This window comes from Drosophila subobscura, chromosome J, assembly GCF_008121235.1.
Source record: "Drosophila subobscura isolate 14011-0131.10 chromosome J, UCBerk_Dsub_1.0, whole genome shotgun sequence".
NCBI classification, from domain to species: domain Eukaryota; kingdom Metazoa; phylum Arthropoda; class Insecta; order Diptera; family Drosophilidae; genus Drosophila; species Drosophila subobscura.
This window is the reverse complement of record NC_048532.1, coordinates 10,007,771-10,026,987: the sequence shown is the minus strand read 5'-3', so window position 1 is coordinate 10,026,987 and position 19,217 is coordinate 10,007,771. Positions and strand designations below refer to the sequence as shown.

Here is a 19,217-nt window from a genome sequence, read left to right as displayed (position 1 = left end):
TGGCGCGTGTGTCGGCATATTGAATAGGTCGACCCCCAGCTTTGGCAAGACAACAAATGCGGCCCCGCGATCTCCCTCTCCCTCTCCCTCCCTCACCCAACTCGCCTCTGGGGCGTGACAAATTTGTAGCGGGTGCGCGCGCATACGGCGTTGCCTTTTTATGTTTTTGCCTATAATTTGATCTAATATGCATGGTGGGGCACAGCCACTGTCATATGCCACAATCGCTGGCTGGGCTCTCCACCCCGACTACCCCGTTAGCAAACAAAGCGCGAAGAGGCAGGCAACACGCCTCTTGAATTTCCAATGCGCTCTGCGGCAACGATCGATTTGTGATTCGATTAAGAAAGCGCTGAAAAAACGACGACGAAATTATGCCAAGCAACTGTGGGTGGAAAATTATGTTTAATTAATTAGAATTAAATACGATAAATTTCCAAGCAAATTGGACAGCAGAAAACATTTAATTTCTCATTTCTATATTTTACCTGCAACTGTGGCTTAAATATTATGCTTCTAGTGGTTAAAATAATAATAAAATCTTTGAAAAAGTTACCGGAAAAGTGTGTAAAAATGTTAACAGATTTAATTAGAATTTTATAAGTTAAATTTCCAAGCAAATTGGACAGCAGAAATACTTTTTTTCCTACTCGCTTTCCCGCTTTCTATTTATTCCATAATTTTTCTTGCCTGCTTTATGTTTTATGCCCCATTTGGTTGCCATTTCCACAACAAATAACCGCATCATAAATAACACTTTAATTTATTGGACAAATGTATTTGTGCCAATATGTTTTTGGTCTCCTCTCCGCTTCGCTGTGACTTTGATTCATTTGCATTTTGAGTGTGTTTTGTGTGTTTGCTTTTAATTAGTAATATTTAAAATTTGTATTTGGTGCTCGATTGGCGCCACGGCGACGCCTCCAAAAATGGGTTGACTGACAAAGAGCTGTTTGCTGCGAGACAAGGCTACGTAGCACGTGCCACTGGGCCCCCAAAATGTGGCAAAAATTAAATATAATTAGAGAAGAATTCTTATTTATAGCGATTACCCCACACGGATTTCTATCAACATTTTCGTTGTCAACAAAATTAGGTTTTGGCTGCATTTTTGGCATATTGGCAGGAAATTTCACACACGCACACACAGGTGGCCATAAGCCACAATCAGTTGTGCAAATACTGCACACAGACGGCATTCATTTCAATGGAATTTTATGCGCAATATTTATTCATCCTTAATCAATAAATCAGCTATAAAACCAGAGCAGAGCAGAGCGTGAAGATCTGCAAATGTTGTTTATTCGCTTTGGGTATTTGCAGAACATTCGCATTTTCCATTCATTCATTCATAACATTTGCTCATTCATATCGGGTTCTCCCTCTCTCTCCTCCCTCTCTCTTTTGTTTATTGAAACATGTTCGTTTTTCTCTCGTCTTATTTTATTTATTTATGCAAAACATTTGTTTGTTTTGCATGCAAATTAAATTGTGCGCCACCAGCGGAAAAAAGTTTGTACCTATTTTTTCGCACTTTATTTTTGCTGTTAAATCGCGTGGAAGGAAAAAAAAACTGATTGATGCACTCATTTGGTGGACATGCAGCGAAAATTATGTTACAGCTAGGGAAAAGCTCAAAGGGTTCCCCTTTTTAGGAGAGATAAATCTGTTGGGTAGACAAAGGTTAAGCCCAGAAAGTGGCAGCAGCTGCTGAAGATAAATAAACTCTTATTTTCATTTTTATAGAGATAAAGACAGAAGCTTTTCCAACCTTTTTTCCCACTAATAAACAAGTAAACCAGTGGCAAAATATTAATACAAAATAAATGCCCAAAGCGCACGCAATCATCGTACAAAAAATGTGTAAAAATGTGGAATAAAATTACGTTCTTTACTGGCACTAAATACAATTTCAAATTGAGAGTTTTGTGTACCAAAAAAACACCTCAGACCGGCATTAACTGCCCAAAGAGCTTCCGAAACTCTAATAAAAATAATCAAATTTTTGCTTCAGAAAAATCAGTCCAGATCAGTACCAACATTTTCTGCCTGACTTCTGCCAATATATGATGTTGTTGTCTCTCCGAATGTGTGCCAAATCTATTAAATTTCAAACGTTGAAAAATAAGCGAAAAAAAACGGGAAAAAAAACGCAAATTGCGCTTTATTTAAGTACAAAAATAACAAGAAACGCAACGCAATTGAAAAGAAAAGTGTGCGGGGGCGGCGGGAAGAGGAGCGGGCGGGGGTGCACTAGAATAAATTTGAAAACCGCACTAACATTTTTCGTCTGTGTTATTCACGCGCGTTCGAATTTTGTCGATTCAATGGGTTCATTCGCACATTTTGTTGTGGTTGCACAGTGCAGCATCGAGAGAGTGAACCAACAACAAAATAATAATAGACAAAAGACAGTAAATTATGGGACAAAACTATAATAATGTCTTTGGCATAGAAATTGTTGCATAAATGTACAAAATTCCGCTGCCGAGAATTCCAATTTCTGCCATTCCACTTGTTGCCCTTTATCGAGTGCAGCCTGTAGCTTTCTGGGAAGAGGACGTGGCGGAATCGGGGTAGAGTCTATCCGTTCAGGTGCCACAATGGCACAGCGCAGGGCAGGGCAGGGCAGGGCAGTCTTTACGCCTCGATTCCGTTTCTTGTTTACGCGGCCGACGTCCAACAATTTTTGCGTCTTCCTAATCAAAATGTGAAAAATTGTTTTTCATCCTTCCGCTGGCACCCCCGCGCTCAATCAACTCTTCCGACGCGCGTCTTTGCCCTCTGCAGACTTTGTTTTGATTGCAAAATGTGCGAGAGAGATTGTTGTTGTGTTGGTTTAGTTTTTGCATTTATTCTGATTATTTGTTCCACGTAGTTTTAGGTTTTTTTCGCCTTTTTTTAGAGGGTATTGGGGGAGCGGGAAGGCACTTGTAAACCCACTGGCAGATGCTTCTTTGTCATCAAATTTCTGCACTTTACTTGCAAATTTTCTACAGAATCTGCTACAAAGTCTGCCCATATAAAGAAGGGTATTTAAGACCTCGACCTTCATTTTGGCAATTATTTTCGTATTGTTTTCTTTGGGGCTTTCGCCGATCGTTAATGGGGCTGTATTTTTGTTGGGGTCTCGCAACCTACGAAACTTTCCACAATGCAGTGGGCGGACGCGAATCTATTTTCAGCGCTCAAATTTAATGGCTTTCCTCACATTTGACATTTTGCACAGGAATATTAAACAACAGACAAATAAATGCAGGCAAATAAATGTTTAGTTTGTTTACAGCCGGCTAATTGGGCCTGCAGCTTGTAGGAAGTAAACAAAAAAAATATTCGTTATGGCTCTTAAAATCTGAATTTTGTTTTGGGTTTTGAGCATGGGCAAACTTTGAACTTTCTGCCATTTAACTAACAATTTTCAGTTGATTCTTTTTGTGTAAACTCATAACTTTTATGTCCACTTTAATGTCTTGTTTACTTGCTCTGAAGATTGTTTGGATTCCGGGCTGTCAATTCCGGGTGAAACTGGAGATTTTATGACGTTATTGATAGCTCTAAAATTGAGGAGCATTTTCAACGTTTTGTGGATCTAATTTCGTGGATCAAAGATTGGATTATTGTTATTTTAACCAGGAAACGTCAAGCTGTAAAGTCGTTGAAGGATGATCTACTCAGCCAAAATTCTGCCAAATCAATCAGTAATTTTCCCTTCCATTTTCATTGCACATTTCCTGTTGTTGTTGTTGTGTCTGGGAGCGTTCTTATCCGCGCGGAGATAGCCGATCTCTTGCCCAGCCCTTTGCCATTCCAAACTCTCTATCGGCAAACCCAGCTCTAACCCCTGAACCCACACACAAACAAACAACGAATACAAATCGTATCGGCTTTCGCCATTGCAAGTGTCTGCTCAACCTGATCAAGGGCTTATCTCGCTGCGATCGATGGGAGAGACAGGCACAGCCACCGGCATTTGTCATGGGGATCAGTCGGTTCGGATCGTTGGTTCGGGGGAGCCTTGACCTGCAGCGATCTCGAGCACAAAGACAGACAGCAGCAGGCTCGGTGCAGCAGCGTCGCTCATTGTTGTCATAAATTACACTTCAATTGTTGGCTCCAGAGCCTGGGATAGAGCTAGGGCTAGGTCGAGGGATTGCCATTTGCCATGTGCAATCAGTGCATTTTTTTTCTTTCCTTTTTTGCCTGTCTCTTTTTATCTTTTTGTGTTCGATTTACAAGTCCCTGTGCGAGCCCCGAGAAAAGTGTCAAAAATATCAAATGTCCTTTTGTAGACAGGTTCTGGCTCTGCCAACGCTTTCTTCACGCTCCGTGCATTTCTATGAGTGGTTCGCCTGTGTCTAGTATCTGGAGAGCTACCTGCCAGGCATAATTAATTTAATCATTGCTCATTGCACACATTGAGCAGCGTCGAACAAAGGGCAAACTCTGTGTTCTCCGGCACAAGTGTCCCAGTCCATTGTGTTTGAGGCATCCTTGTGACGTGCCCCAGACCCACGACAGGCAGCAAACAACAATCTGAGTGAGCCTCTAACAACCCGAGTCCAGCCAGAGACAATCGCTCGCCCCCCCACTCCCTGGCAGGCCATGACAAACAATATTCTGAAATGAAAGAACCTGAAGCTGAACCACGAACCCCCGAATGTACCCCGAACCCCGGTCCCCTGTCCGCACCGCATCGAACCCTCAACGGCTGATTGAGCGCTGAGGTTTTTCTCGAGTTGATCTTCTTCATCCGCTTCGTCATCGTCATCGTCCTCCCTCCCTCCCTCCTCATCTTTATGCTACTTCTCATCATCATCGTCATCCTCATCAACTCTTCATTTGTGTGACAAACAAAGACGCTGCTCGAGAGAGATCAAGTCCCAAGACCTGAGTGAAAGAGAGAGAGAGACTCAGGGATGGGCGTGCTGCATGATCGATCGTGTCCATTAGAGCCGTGAAGAACTTAGAACTTGTTGCTAATGATCAGGCAGGTTTTGAATGAGCAGATATACCGAAAGATGATGGAAATTTCATACCTGAAAAGAAAAAAAGAAAAGTTTAAGTTTAATATTTGGTTTAAATGGTGCTAAAAAAATGATTTAAAAATAAAAATTAACAAAGCAGTTGGAGCAGCTCTGGCTTAAGAGATCTTAAGATCACTAAGAAATATTTTATAAATATTTTCCAATATCATTTTGGAGTTTTCGAGGCACTTAAAGATATATTTGGGAATAGTTTTTGTGGGTTTTTGGTGCATAAATTAGTTGTTTGATTTAATATATTAATTTATCTATGATTTATCCATAAGTTTCCCGCAAAAGAACAATGCAAAACTCATAAGAATTTTGCATTCATCTCTGCAGAATCCCACACTTTGAACAGTTGCAGAGAAATGTCCAAAAATAAGCCTCAACATCAGTTTCCTTTTACAGAAACTGTAGACATAATAATCAACCAGCCACATAAGACGTTCCGTTCCGTCTTAGAGAAATGCTGAAAGCCAGAAGTGCATAATCCGATTTGCTATCCAACAATCTTATTTCTCGCTTCGCATTGCGTGACTATCGGGTTCAAGTCACGCACACGCACTCATCACTGACAGCCAAAGGTGTCCCCACTGCGAGGGTTGAGATCGCCTGAGCGACGACAAACAGAAGACGAAGACGACGACAAAGAGAAAGACGAAAACGAAGACGACGCCTGATCGACTGCTGGACAGACGGACAAACTGTGTGCGTGCCTACCAAGAAACGAATGAGCGAGGAAGGGGGGTGTGGAGTTGGAGTGGGAATAGGAATAGGAGTGGGGGAGGAGTGCGAGTAGGATTAGGAGTGGGGGTGGAGTGCGAGTAGGAATAGGAGTGGGGGTGGAGTGCGAGTGTTCGGTCTGGTGCCTGGCGTATTTTGGTAGTTAAATTGTGGGCCCATTGTCTCTCTCTCTGGGCTCTCACTCTGCTGGCTATTTGTACAAACAGCCACATGCATAAATTGTTGCTAATATCGGGTATCGATGGGACACAGAATGGAACTCGGACTGGGACTGGTTTGCCACAGCTGGGCCCTTGGCACCTTTGGGCCTAGCTAGCCATACCTGAAACGTACCCCAGTCCTATCCCTATCCCCTATCGTGTGTGTGTGTGTGTGTGTGTGTGTGTGGAAGGTGTTCTTCCATGGAAAGAAATGAAGCAACATCTCATGGTGCGCACTTTGCATATAAATCATTTTTATGACTTGTTATTTTTCACTATTTATTTTACTTTTTTTTCTGCCTCGTTGTTTATCGAAGGAAAAACAAAGAAATATTTTTTTTCCTCTGTTTTTGTTGATTTTCATTGGGGTTTGCGCTGTGCCCCTCTCCTATCTGTATATCTGTAAATTACAACATTATTTAGCTTTAGCTTTTGGCTGCCGATGCGGGATTGAATAATTGCCGGACTCCATCCGCTGAGGGTAGCGGGGGGTATCGTAATTAAAGGCAGACCCCAGACCCCAAATGTGAATTCTCATTGCCTCCTGCCGCGCTATATATAGCTAGGTATCTATCTATCTATCTATCTATCTATCCATCTATGTGTTTAATTAACAGCTTTTGACCTTGTCCAATCGTTTATAAACAATTGCCCTTCGCTGCCGGAGTGCTGAAATCGAATTGTCGGGGAAATCCGATTCGGTTTCGGACACATGGAAATGTTCCACCGTAGAGTGAAAGATTTAAGAGATAATCCCCCAACCAACAAATGTATTTCCCGGTACGAAGAATTCGACTATTTATAATACCCCCCCAGCGCCGGGCAACGAGATTTATCTGTCTATTAGGCAAATTAAATTAGTGAGAATTGGCTGCTAAGGGCCTGTGGCTAGCCCGTGGTTTTCCGTATCTAAAGGTTGTCACAAATCCAAGGGTTCTGCATATCAATCAGATAAACGATGGATTCAAATATGCCTGCAATAAAGGGTACGGCAACAGAGAGACAAACAAAGATTTAGATACTAATCGTATGTTGATTAATGGATTTAGTTATTACAAATAAGTTTAAGAAGTTTTTTCCAAGAACTTTGGGCTGTAATATTTAACTAAAAAAGATAAAAAGTTGTGTAAACAGAAAGAACATAAATTTGAAGGCTTAACAACTATTTACAGAGCTGTATTTATTTATTTTACGAACAAAAAAATAATTAACTTACTTAAGGGGAGAACTGTAAAAAATAATTTGTTTTCTCTAAAAATTTGATCATAAAATGCAATTCTTTGAGCTTAATACATTTTACATTTACATTAAAAATATTTCAGATTAAAAATAAATGTATTTGATATTTCACTTATATATTTTCATATTTAGATTAAATGTATTGTTATAAAATTAAAAATTTTTCTATTTTTAAAGTGTTTTCAAGATTTTAAAAAGGTTTTATGCATTTTTAAAGTGTTAAATATAATTTTTAAAGGTAATTATAAAAGTAAATTAATTGTATTTAACTTCACAATTTGTATTATATTTTAAATAAACGAATTTTTTATTTTTAATATATTTCTTTCGATTTTTCCCATATTTTTTTTTCACACAGTTGCTCATTTTCTCCGAGTGTCTCCGTTCTCGCAGCAATTGATACTTTCTGGAAAATGATTGCATGAATTTTGTATACCCCTTTTCGTTGGCAATTATTTCGTGGCTCAAATACCGTTTAAGTTCCCTTAATGAATATTAAATAGTTATTAATCAGAAGCAAGTCCTGCCCCCGACCCCGCCCGATTGCTAATGGAATTTACTAGCGCAGGCCTTATAAAATATTCAAAATCAATTTCCCCCCAACTCCATTAAGGGGATGCAAACGATTTCTTGTTCGCCCCCTGCCCCCTGCCGCCTGCCTGGCCCTTAGATTTGAACAATTTGTTTACACTGCTTAACAATTTATGTGGCATTTAAGCTGTAAATGTCCCGCGACCCAATATCGGGCGGCAGCAGCAGCTCCCCCCCAGTCCACTCTCAAAATCGCATAATCCACCACAAACAATGTTTTTTCGTGGAAATGTCGGGGCCTGGTCGCTGGGCTGTTTGTTTCTTGGGGTACAAAATTTTAATAAAAAGTAAATTTGAAATAAACAAAATGTTTGTAATATCAGAAATTTATTGCAATTGTAGGCCGACCCAAGGAACAAGCTAGTTGTGGGGCCAGAGCAGGCCGGCCGGAAAGAGCAGACTGGAGAAGCGATTTATAAAAAGAAAAACCAAAATTACGCGACTTGTTTAAATTCTGAAAAGCCATTAAACGCAGCTGGGGCCCCCGGACACGGACACGGACACGGACACAAGCACCCAATCCACAGGCACAGCCATATCCAGCTCGGTGCCGGGGCCCAGAACCGCAATTATCATGAACGCAATATACAGGCAGGCAGGCAGTCAGGATGGGGGGCCTGCTGGCAAACACTTTGACGCAAAAACTTAGATCGTTAAATATTTATAAACGAGCTGAGAAAAACACTCACACACACACACACACACACACAGACAGCAGCAGGCAGAGGCGCTGCTGTGGCAGTTGCACAAGAAATTAGACAGGAGAAGGGACCGGCGAGGAAGCGGACATCAAGTGGACACCAGCTGGATACCCCCACAGGGAGAGAGACACGTCGGGGCTGTATATCAACACATCATAATCCCCTGGGGAAGGGCAGGGGCCACCGACTGTTCATAAGGCTTAAGCTCCAGCCTAATATGGCTTTAATGAGCTGTCCAAAAGCCACCGCCTGGAGTCCCCCGGAGCACAAAAAAGGGGTGTCAAGATTTCCGCTTAAAGCATTTTTCTACTCAACCAAAAAAAACAAAAAATAAAAATAAATGTGCGGCAAACCGTACTTCCTCCCTGCCAGAGTTGGAACTTATCCTTAAACAAAAGATTTAGCAAACTTATTAAATGTTATTAAATAAAATCTGGGCCTTTTCCGGTTGCAAATTCAAAGAAAATTACTTTGGGATAAAAAGATAAGCAAAATAGGGAAACATTTTGCAAGTGAAACAAAAACAGGAAAAAGACCAAAAGTACTTGGGATAATCCTTGGCATTTGCATTGAGAGTTTTGCAGATTAGGACGCCAAAAAGACAATGAAACTGATGTTCAATTGTTGTAAAGAATTTTTGTATCTAAAAGTTGATGAAGTAAAAGTACAGAAAGAGAAAACATCAGGCAGAAAATAGTTACAGAAAGATTTGAACATTTAAAAAATATTTAAAATAATTTTGCACTGAGGTAAATATTCAAAGGTAAACATTTTCCTTTAAAATTAAGTAAATATGTCAAATAAATATATTTCAAATTAAATTAATATGATAACTTTAATTTAAATATTGTTTAATATTAATGGACGTTTTTTTTCCATTAAACTTTTATCTAACTAAAATATATTTCGTCTATAAAAAAAATTTGTATTATATTTAAATTAAATATTTAATAGTTTGGCACTTCCTCTCGCACTTGAAAATATTTTTAAAATGTAATAAATAAGACAAGTAAATATGTATATTTCACATTAAATTAATATTATTTCAGCTGAAAAGATTTGCTATAAATATATTTCCAATCCAAATAAAATATATTTCATATCTAAAATAAATATTCATTAGTTTTCCACTCCCTTCCTTCCTTAAAAACACTCCCTAAATGGTTTTAATCCCTTCAACCTGCACTCTAAATTCACTTTAGCATTGAATATTCTTTGCTGCTCTTTTCAAAGCTAAATAATTCAACGCCCCCAAGCCGGACAGCATCGATTCGTACATCACTTACGAGCATGTTGCCAGTCTAATGAACGAACTCCCACTGCCAAAAACAAAACTCAAATAAAAACACAACGAAAAAGCGCCAAAAACTGTTGGTAAAAATCCACTTGCAAACTGCAACTAAACCTTGTTCCTCCTCCTCCTGCCAGTGCTTGGCTGACTATGTTGCCGGGGATTTATGTGCCTGAAGTGGAGTGGAGTCGCCCCACGCTGGCTGTGGCAGCAGCTGCAGGGCACTACAATAGTTTAATTAACATTAACGCTGACGCCAACTACTGATGGCAATAAAAAACCATTAAAAGGAATTTATTTTAAGGACCGAACAGGCAATAAATCACATTACATGTCGCTATAAAAACAAAAAGCTCTCCCACTCTCTCCCACTGCCACCCTTTTGTGTGTCAGGTGGGGGGCGTGGCACCTACGCTAGGCAGAGCCAGAGAGTGATTTGGTGCTGGCAGGAGAGGATGGCAATAAAATGGATGAAAATGTTTTGTATATCGAAAAATCAATGCATCAATTTCAGAGAACTTGGGCAAAAGGAAAAGGGCTGAAAGGAGGGCAGGGAGGAGTAGAACTAGTAGTAAAAATTGTTTTGTTGTCGTATACTTTTTTATGTCCATAGTTTGTTGCCGCTTTTATTTGTTATCACGAGTGTCCCCCCCTTTGCGCTTGGGCGCTAAAAGCATCGACATTAAACCCGACGATGGCACATCAAAAATCGTATATTAATGGCGATTAGGTGGCACATAAAAACGAAACATGGAACATGGATGAAAACTAACTGCCATATAAGTAATGCGATTACAGTTCTCCCTCCTCCGCCGCACCTAATTGATAAGGATTTTGGATTTTATACTTTTAATGCGACTGTTAAAATTCGCAGCAAATTCCGCTGGGAGATAGTCACACAAATTGGTAATTTATCTGTAATGCTGAGGATTGTATTTTATGGCACATTGATGAGAGATTATTGTGGATATTTCGGGGCTATGCGTGGCATGATTTGTGTTGCAGTTGGATTTGCCTTTGCATTTATTACTTTTCCAGGAATATTGCTGAAATTTTTGATGCGAATGGAATGAAATTGTGACACATTGGAGGCACTTTAAATAATTATATGTATGTTTAAGGGGTCCCTAGTGTTAAAGTTTATACCTAAGGCACTTCCATTTGCCATGAAATATCACAAACTGCTGTTCCAAAGTGGTGCTACAGATAGGTAGGAATATTTATACTAGGGTATACATTTTATAAACATTTTAAGAGCCTTCTATTTGAACACTTTTCTGGCATTTCTTTTGCCTCAAGTTCCTCAAGTTTGTTTCTATAAATTATTATTAATATTTTACTTTAAGTAGACATTATTTCATGTATAAAAGGCTACAAAAAACTCTACTTGTGCTGCAAATCTATAAATCCTTTTACCTTTCACTCGAAAGTGTACTGAAACTTGCCAAAAACCGGCATATCATTTTCCCAATGATTAACATTTAAGCTTGAAATGAATATGGACAAATTTGTAATATATTTTTAATAAATGTTTTCCCATACTCTACGCTTTTTGTAGATGTTTTGCACAAATATTTCCTGCCCGAAAAATCTGCTCAATGCCCAAAAAAAGTGCCCCCAGGAGGGACTTTCGAAAGTAATGGACAATTATGCGCTATAAATTCCCTGCTAGTCGTAGTCGTTGCTGCCATCATCGAGCCGAGTATCAAGCGCTATAAATTTCATTGTACTCCTCGTCTGCCCCAGTGCAACTTTCTCCCGTTTGGCAGTGCCAGTGGCAAGTAGAACATCAACTGGCTGGCTACCCCATAGACACACAAATGACAAGTGTGGTGTGGTCTGGGTTGGGTCTCGTTTGGATCTGGTTTTCAATGGTTAGTTTTCCACACATGTCTCTCTGTCTCTGTGTGTGTGTAAGCATAAAATTGACTGGCAGAAAAGGAAACACATTGATTTGCCATTTGAGCGCAAATTCATTGCAATAAAATCAGCGCTGGATAAAGTTTTTTTTTGTTTTTTTTTTTTGTTTTTTTTTTAATGCCACTTTCAATATTTGTTTTTCGCACACCCCAGTGACGACTGCCACAAGTCTCCCTGCTGCCTGCCGCCTGTTGTAGTGTCTGTGTTTGTTTTTGGTCCTGTTTTATTTGCCTTATATCCTGCCGCTCCACCACGCCCCCTGCCCATGGCCATACCCATCGGCGGTGGCAATTGTGAAACGCGTTTTGTAATCGAAACTTTTAACGACTTGATGCGATTGGAAATGTGTAATATTGAGGCACTAATACACACACCACTGCCACAACGAGTGGGTAGCACACACATCCTTCCCGTCCTGGAGGGTCCTTCAGATTCTTTACTGCTGCCTGTGGCGCGCTACGTTTCGCTGAGCAGGGCACATCGGTTGATTGGGCAAAGCCAAAAAGCAACAGCGAAAAAGAAAACACCAACTGCAATGGACATGTGTGCATGTACCAGACTGTACGTAGTATTTGATTTGCTGATGAGCCGTGAATGAAGCAGGCAACTTAATTGCTGCCGATATATAATTTGATTCGCTCTTTCGAGTGCCTTTCCTTGATGTCCGTGGGGTAAGAGCACGGAAGCACTTGGGTGGGTTGAGTTCCTAATTAATACGATGATTAAGGGAGCTGTTTGTAAGTAATTGCAAAACACTGAGAGATGCGGGGAATTTGCAGCAACTTGAGGCAAAAGAAATGCCAGAAAAACAAGCCTCCAGCTGGTTCCTTCCAACCCAATGAGCCCTGCAGAAATCACTTATTTTCAATACAAAATCTATGAGCTAAAGTCTGAGCATTCCCTTGGGTTTCCCACCTGCCATTTGCCCACCAAGTAATCACTTTACCCAAAAAAAGAGCTGAGCTCAGAGCCATTCAGGAGATTACTTGGAGAACTTTCACCCATTTCTACCTTATTTGTGAGATTTCCATTGACAATTTATGTAGCGACATTTGCCCCATTAATATCCGTTTTTCTGCGTGTGGCTGAAAAGGGGCTTTACAGATTCGTCACAGGCGGAAATCTCTGTTATTTCCCTGCGCAAAGTAAAGCAATCCAAAGGCGACGACGACGACGACGACGACAAAGATGTGCTAATAAATTTCAACTTAATTTCCGAAATGTGCAACTAACACATAAAAAGCAAACACACACACACACAAGCACACACCACACCCCACACACTCCAGAGACTTGCGGCAGCACAAACCCCTCCTTGAGGCATTGTTCTTTGGTGCAAAAATTTCGGGTATGCTTTTTGCATAAAACTTCAATTTAAATTGACATTTGAGTGGAAAGTAATTGCATTGAGCATAAAAAAGGCAGGCACCGGTGGACGGGGGAGCAGGGCGTGTTTAATATATGATGGCTACTATTTTTAGGCATTAAATGCGAAACCATCCATCCAGTTCGGGAAGTTCTACTGGAGCTCATTATGCGCTCGTTTATATGCCGCATTTGTGAGCGCTGCCTGCGCCGCTGTTTTTGCTGCAAACTTTTGTGCACATTATGAGGGTCGGGTCGGGGTCTGTGTTTTGGTTTCGCTTCTTCTGCTTTGCTTTTCCGCTACGTGGGGTGGGGGGACTTACTTTTGGGGTTCCGGGTTTTTGTGCGGGCAATTCTTGTCGCTTGGTTTTGCTTTTTTGTTTCTGTTTCTCTTTTTCAAATTAAATGCCAATAAATTTGCATTTTTTGCTGTTGCTCTGCCCCCATCCCTGCCATAGCAATTGCTCTAAGTGCGGCGTTTGGTACACAAAAAAAAAGTGTCATTTGCTTTGGGCACTCGTGCCTTCGATTTGCTTTACTTTCTGTTCATTTTCGTTTGGTTTGGGTCGGTTCGGGGGTTGGCATAAAACTTTTTCAATTCCCAAACCCACACAACAAAAATGACCAAGTTTTACAATCGCAAATAAATGTTGTTAATTTGTTTTAATTTCGGGACACATTTATTTGCTAATTTTCAACCCGGACAAGGCCAACCATTGGAAAATGGTTTTGAAATTCGATTCAGCGACTGGTGGAGTGGGAAAAATGTGGCAAGGAGAGATGAAAAAACAGCGAAAGCAAAAAAAAGGTTAATTTGATTAAAAATAATTCAAATTTCGGTTTAAATATTATTAAAATATTTGTTAGCCACGAGAAAAATAAATTCCCATTAATTGCAGTGCAGAGAAATTATTTTTAATTAATAATAATAATTATAAATAATTTAGCTCCCATTTATGGCCAAACTTTTCAATTTTTCCCACCCTCTGAATTTCTTCTCGCTGCATCCGTTGAACCCGAAACATTTTCAACTTGCGGCAAGGCATTTGTGTGCCTTCCTTCCACCATAATCTGCTGCAGCTGCTCGACATTGCTGGGCTGCAGTTGCTCCATGCAGCCGTAGTAGAGCACATCCGAGATCAGCTTTCGTGCGAGTATTCGCTGACGCTGCGAGAGCTCCTGGAACTGACTGCTCCAGGTGTGGGCCAAGGCCTCCGTTTCGCTGGGGCAGGCTCTGCGCTCTGGGATCTGTTGATACGTGGAGCAGGAATAGTTGGTAGCCACCGGCGAGGGACAGGAAGCAGGAGATGCCAGCGATTCCTCTTTAATGAGCCTGCGGCGTCTTTTGGGCGATGTTATTTCATAGGCGGGATAGAAGAGCTGCAAAAAAAAGAGACTAGGAATAGCCGCTGGAAGAACATTTCTTTCCCATTACCTCCTCGCCATTCAGCTCCAAGGCTGCAGTCCCACTGTCGCTGGCTGCTCCTGGACCTGTGCCTGCAGCCTCATCCTCCTGCCCCTCGAGGAACCCCAACAGATCAAAGTACCACAGAGTGGACTCAAAGGGTTGCCCCTCCTCCACGCACTGCTCTCGCTTGCGCTGATCCCGCCGAAAATTGGTGCGAAACGAATTGATCTTCTTGACCACCAGCGAGCGATTCGCGTGCGGCTCCACCTCGCGCAGCTTTCCCACCAGCTGCTCATATCCGGCAGTCTTCATCGCCCGACTGCTGTACTGCGGACTACGCACCTTCCACACGGCGGGCAGCGATCGGTAGAGCAGCAGAAATTCTGTCCAAAATTGTCGGTCACGTGAGTTCATCTTCGCCTACTCCTTCTCTGCCATTGCCTCTCTGCCTCTGCTGTCCGCCACGAATACACGCACAATACTGAAACGCTACGAAATCGGACATGCACAATCTTGCATGCGCAAATGTCAGGCGAAGAGAAGAGAGACAGAGAGAGAGAGAGAGAGCGTAGGGTGAGAGCGCGCGCGTTTGTGCAAACGTCAGCGCATTGATTGCGCTCCCGCTTTGTGCTAGCATTCGTTCCTTACAAGTGGTTGGAGGGGGGCGCTGCGCAGGGTGGCAATGGGTCGCCGCCACTCTCTTTCTTTTCCTATCACTCTCTCATTTACTAGCGTACCCTGTGCTAGCAAAGTGGAAGGGTATGCTCAGTCAGGCACAAGACAAAGACTTTCCCATTGTTTAGTGCCAAACATTTAGTTACTTTAATGGCAGCCATAAATATTTTTAATTTAAAATTTATAACTATATGCCGGTATTAATGGTCATCAATCTATCGACTACAATTTCTTGCTGGTAATTTGTTTTCTTTCTGCATGCAATTTGCGCAACCAGCTGTTGTTTTTCACGATGAACTACCCACCGGCATCGGTGTTTGGCACTCGCCTGACTGACAAAAGTATATTTAAATATTATGGTTGCAAATGCAAATGAAAAATATTATTAAATATTCACCAAGTGACGTATGTAGGAACACTATGCACATTTGTGGGTTTAATGTAAGAAAAATCTTAACAAATCTTTTAAATTTATTTGCAAAACAAATTAAATTTGTATATTTCCCATTAGACAGAATAATCAGTAGCAAAAAAACAAGGAAAGTTAATTGTTTTTCATTGAAACTATTGTTAGGAACACACAAAACTGATTTACGTAAATTAATTAAACTATTTCTGGACACACAAGTAATCAAAGTAAGAAGAAATCTTGGAAGAAAAGTAGTCTGCATTGTTGACATATTTTTATAAACTTAATTACCATAAATCGAAGCATATCCAATGCTTAGTAGAATAGTTCCCCCCACAAATACTTTTCTTTGGGGGTATGCTTCTACCCCAAATATTAATAAAAATGGTTCCCTTCTGTTGCCGCTTTGATGTGACTTCTTGTCATAAGTAAATTTTAGCTGCAAAGTTATTTGGTCAATGCAAACAGAACAGAAAGCAGTCCAGAAAACAGAACGAAAGCGAAACCACTGCAACTTATTTTTGTACCCGCAAAGTCCTTCGTTTCCACCCCATCCCTTTCCTCCTACTCCTACTTTCCTCCTTGCTGTTGTCCGTTTCGTTTCGTTTCGTTCACATCAAGTAATTGAAATAACGTTATTTACATGACAAATGCCAAATATTTGCGAGGATACAAATATTGATGCCGCGAGCACATTTAAACATGAAAGCAAACAGACAGAGAGCGAAGAGCACCCAACGAAGTCCATCCCCCACAGCAGGATGAAGACATTTCTGCACTTGCTTCAATTATGCGTAGAAGGGCAAGGAGGAGGGCAGAAAAAGGAGGGTAAAAGGCAAAAGGCAGGAATGGAATTGAAGTGAAACTAAAGCCTTTTGCAAATAGTTGTTAAAATATGTCAATAACCTTGCCATTTACTGTCCTCCTGCCATCCATCCCCATCGAGACCTTGAGGGGTCAGAATCAATAGTGAGCCCGAGCAGCCAGCAGCCAGCAGCCAGCCCCCGGCTTCAGCCTCGTCCAGGGCAAAGAATTTCGGACAGGACATTGACGACGAACGTCCTTTTCGGAGTGGTAGTTCCGAAGGGGTATTGGTCCGGCCCGGGCCGGGGCGGGGCGGGACGGGGCTGGAGAATAAGCGCAGAAAATGTTTAATTAAATTCCGGGACACATTTGGCATGTTACATTGCCATTTTGCCCTGCCCATTGCTCCAGAGTCGCCACTAACCACAGACTGTAGTCGTTGTCGCAGGAGTCCCGAGCCCCAAACTGAAACAGAAATTGCAATAAAAATACCAAATCGTAGCAGAAATTAAGCAAAAGCAAATTATGTCGTTGCGCAAAGCTATTGACATTTTCCTTGTTTTCCACTCGCTTTTCCTATGTAGTTTTCCCTGTTGTTTTGATGGTGGCCCTGCGGTTGAGGTCACCCCGGCATGGAGTGCTGCTGAGGCTGTTCCCTTTCCTGTGTTGCATGCAGCTTGCAGAATATTCGAGAATATTCAAGTTGCAGCTGGGGAGGCGGCAAAAGGTTGCTGTTTGTTTTGCTTTCACTTGGAAATTCTTTACTTAATTTGTTTTACTTTTAATTATTCAAGAAATAAAGATAGAAATTTCGGACAATTTTGTAGACAATTTCAGTCAAAGATCTCGCTCGCTCTTGACCCTTTTCTTGCCCTTTTCCTGTCACACTTTTCATATTACAAAATTAAAAGATAGTTTCCTTTTACGAGTCATTTTCCATGCTGCCATCCAATTAGGGAAATAAATTTCCACCCTGAGACGACAAGTTTTACAACCCCAAAGCGGGACATGATTTAGCTGCCACTTGATGTGGGGAGCGAGACCTGAGACCTGTCCGTGGGCCACTGCAGCAGCGGACAGACTGGACTCTGGACTCTGGACTCTCGACTCCCTGCAATCAAATGAACGGGCAAATTGCTCGTTTCGGGTGCCCCTAACTCATCTTCGTACATAAAATGTTATGGCCAGAAGTTACTTCTGGGTTTCTTTTTGTTCTTTATGTGACGGCCATTTGTAAGTCTTTGAGACCCAAGAGGCTGCCCGGCTATGGGCATTTAGGCCAAAGTTTTACGATCCAGCACACATCCACGAAGGTCCACTGTTAATGATTGATAAACCGCACGGGACCAATCAACACCAACACAGAGAGAGAGTTCTCGAAATCGCATCCTATGCAAACTGAAAGATCATCCTTCCTACACCCAAAAACCACTCTTCAAGATGCACATCAAATTGGCTAAATTGTCGTGAGGCGGAGGCCTGTTGTTGTTCGAGGCAAAACCATCTTGATGCCCGGGCACTCTCCCCCCTTCCCACAAGTGCCTGTATCTTTGTGCTCTTCCAGGGTATACCAGTTTCTTTATTGCAACAAAAAAAGGGGCTTGGGTCAAAGCAACAACCACAACAACGCGGTCGACAGTGAACAGCGACAGCGACGACGTCGTAAAAGAAAACAATATTGTAAATAAAGTTTAGACTTTAAGCCAAAACTCGTTTCGAACAAACGAAAACGACAAAACGACCAAGCGACCGACCAACATTCGTGACTCTCCGTGATTGTTGTTGTTGTCTGTTGTTGCTGTTGCCTCTTTGGTCTTTGATGACTTTTTAACAAAAGTCTCTCGATGCTGCCGCTGCCGCTGCAATCGTTGCTGCTGCTGCTGCTGCTGCGACTGCTGCCGATTTTTACTTTGTTTGCTAGCTTGCCCTTTTGCACAGCGAGTACTCAGAGACGGACTGTAGGTTTGCACAAGGATTAAGAACAGCTCAAAAGTGGCAGTGGCAGGGGGCAGGAAAAATCGACAGTGGAACTATGGGGTTTATGAAAGATTTGTGACAGCAGAACATTCATTTTCTCATTCCCAAATGTGCAATTGGATAAACTATTTTTAACACATAAAAATTACAACAATGCGGCTACGAGAAACGTTTCTGGTTGCAGTGAAAATGTACCAGAAAATGCAAGTAAAAAGGAAAAAGGTGTGCGGGAATCCTAATTAATTTGTCAAGAAATCTTCGAGCAATTCTGGAGCACTCAAATATGGACATAATAAATACTGAAGCACAGCCAATTGCATTTAAAATTGTTATAGGAGAAGCTCAAGGCAAGAACTTCAATTATGAGTTTACAATTTTCTCCCTGTAGATGTGCCAGAATTAAAAATTTTGTCTGAAACTTTCTGCTGTTTACTAAAATGGTGGAAGATTCTTCCAGAAAATTAACTTTAAAGCACTAAGCAATTATGGCTTATTTATTAAGCTGAAAATGAGTAATAATTTAGAGCAAATTTTGATAATTTTTCTAACCCCAGTGCAAGCTTAGGGCTTAGGGATCGTTAGCAGCTGCGTCAAAGGTTTCACAGCAAAATTTGCTTCTCTCCCCAGCTATTTTCTTAGAGCATTTGCCTGTCGTTGTTCTGCACTTAAAAACAACTTTCTTGTTTTATTATAATTTTCTTTTCTTTTATTTTCCTCCTTTTTTTTGTGGTTGTTTCTTTTTTGTTATTTTGATTTTGTTGTTTGTTTTTTTGTGTTACCATAAAAGCAGTTAAACCACAAACCACATCCATAGCCGCAAAACTTCTTGTTCATAGCAGCAACAACAACAAAAGCAACAACAAAACCAA

At 41.2% G+C, this 19,217-nt stretch overlaps 1 protein-coding gene and 1 long non-coding RNA gene across 2 annotated transcripts in view; both read right to left on the bottom strand.

Annotated features, from left to right (window-relative positions):
• Positions 1-3,375: 3,375 nt before the first annotated feature.
• LOC117895182 overlaps positions 3,376-19,217 on the bottom strand; it is a 47,465-nt gene continuing 31,623 nt past the window's right edge. Inside the window, exon 3 of the long non-coding RNA XR_004648901.1 lies at positions 3,376-5,036. This is a non-coding gene — a long non-coding RNA (uncharacterized LOC117895182). The remainder of the gene's footprint in view (positions 5,037-19,217) is intronic.
• On the bottom strand, positions 14,013-14,948 carry LOC117895179. Its single transcript, XM_034802642.1, has 2 exons — positions 14,511-14,948; positions 14,013-14,455 (listed from the first exon to the last, which is right to left on the bottom strand). The coding sequence occupies exons 1-2, from the start codon at positions 14,895-14,897 to the stop codon at positions 14,045-14,047; spliced, it is 798 nt and encodes a 265-aa protein (XP_034658533.1). The 5' UTR covers positions 14,898-14,948; the 3' UTR covers positions 14,013-14,044.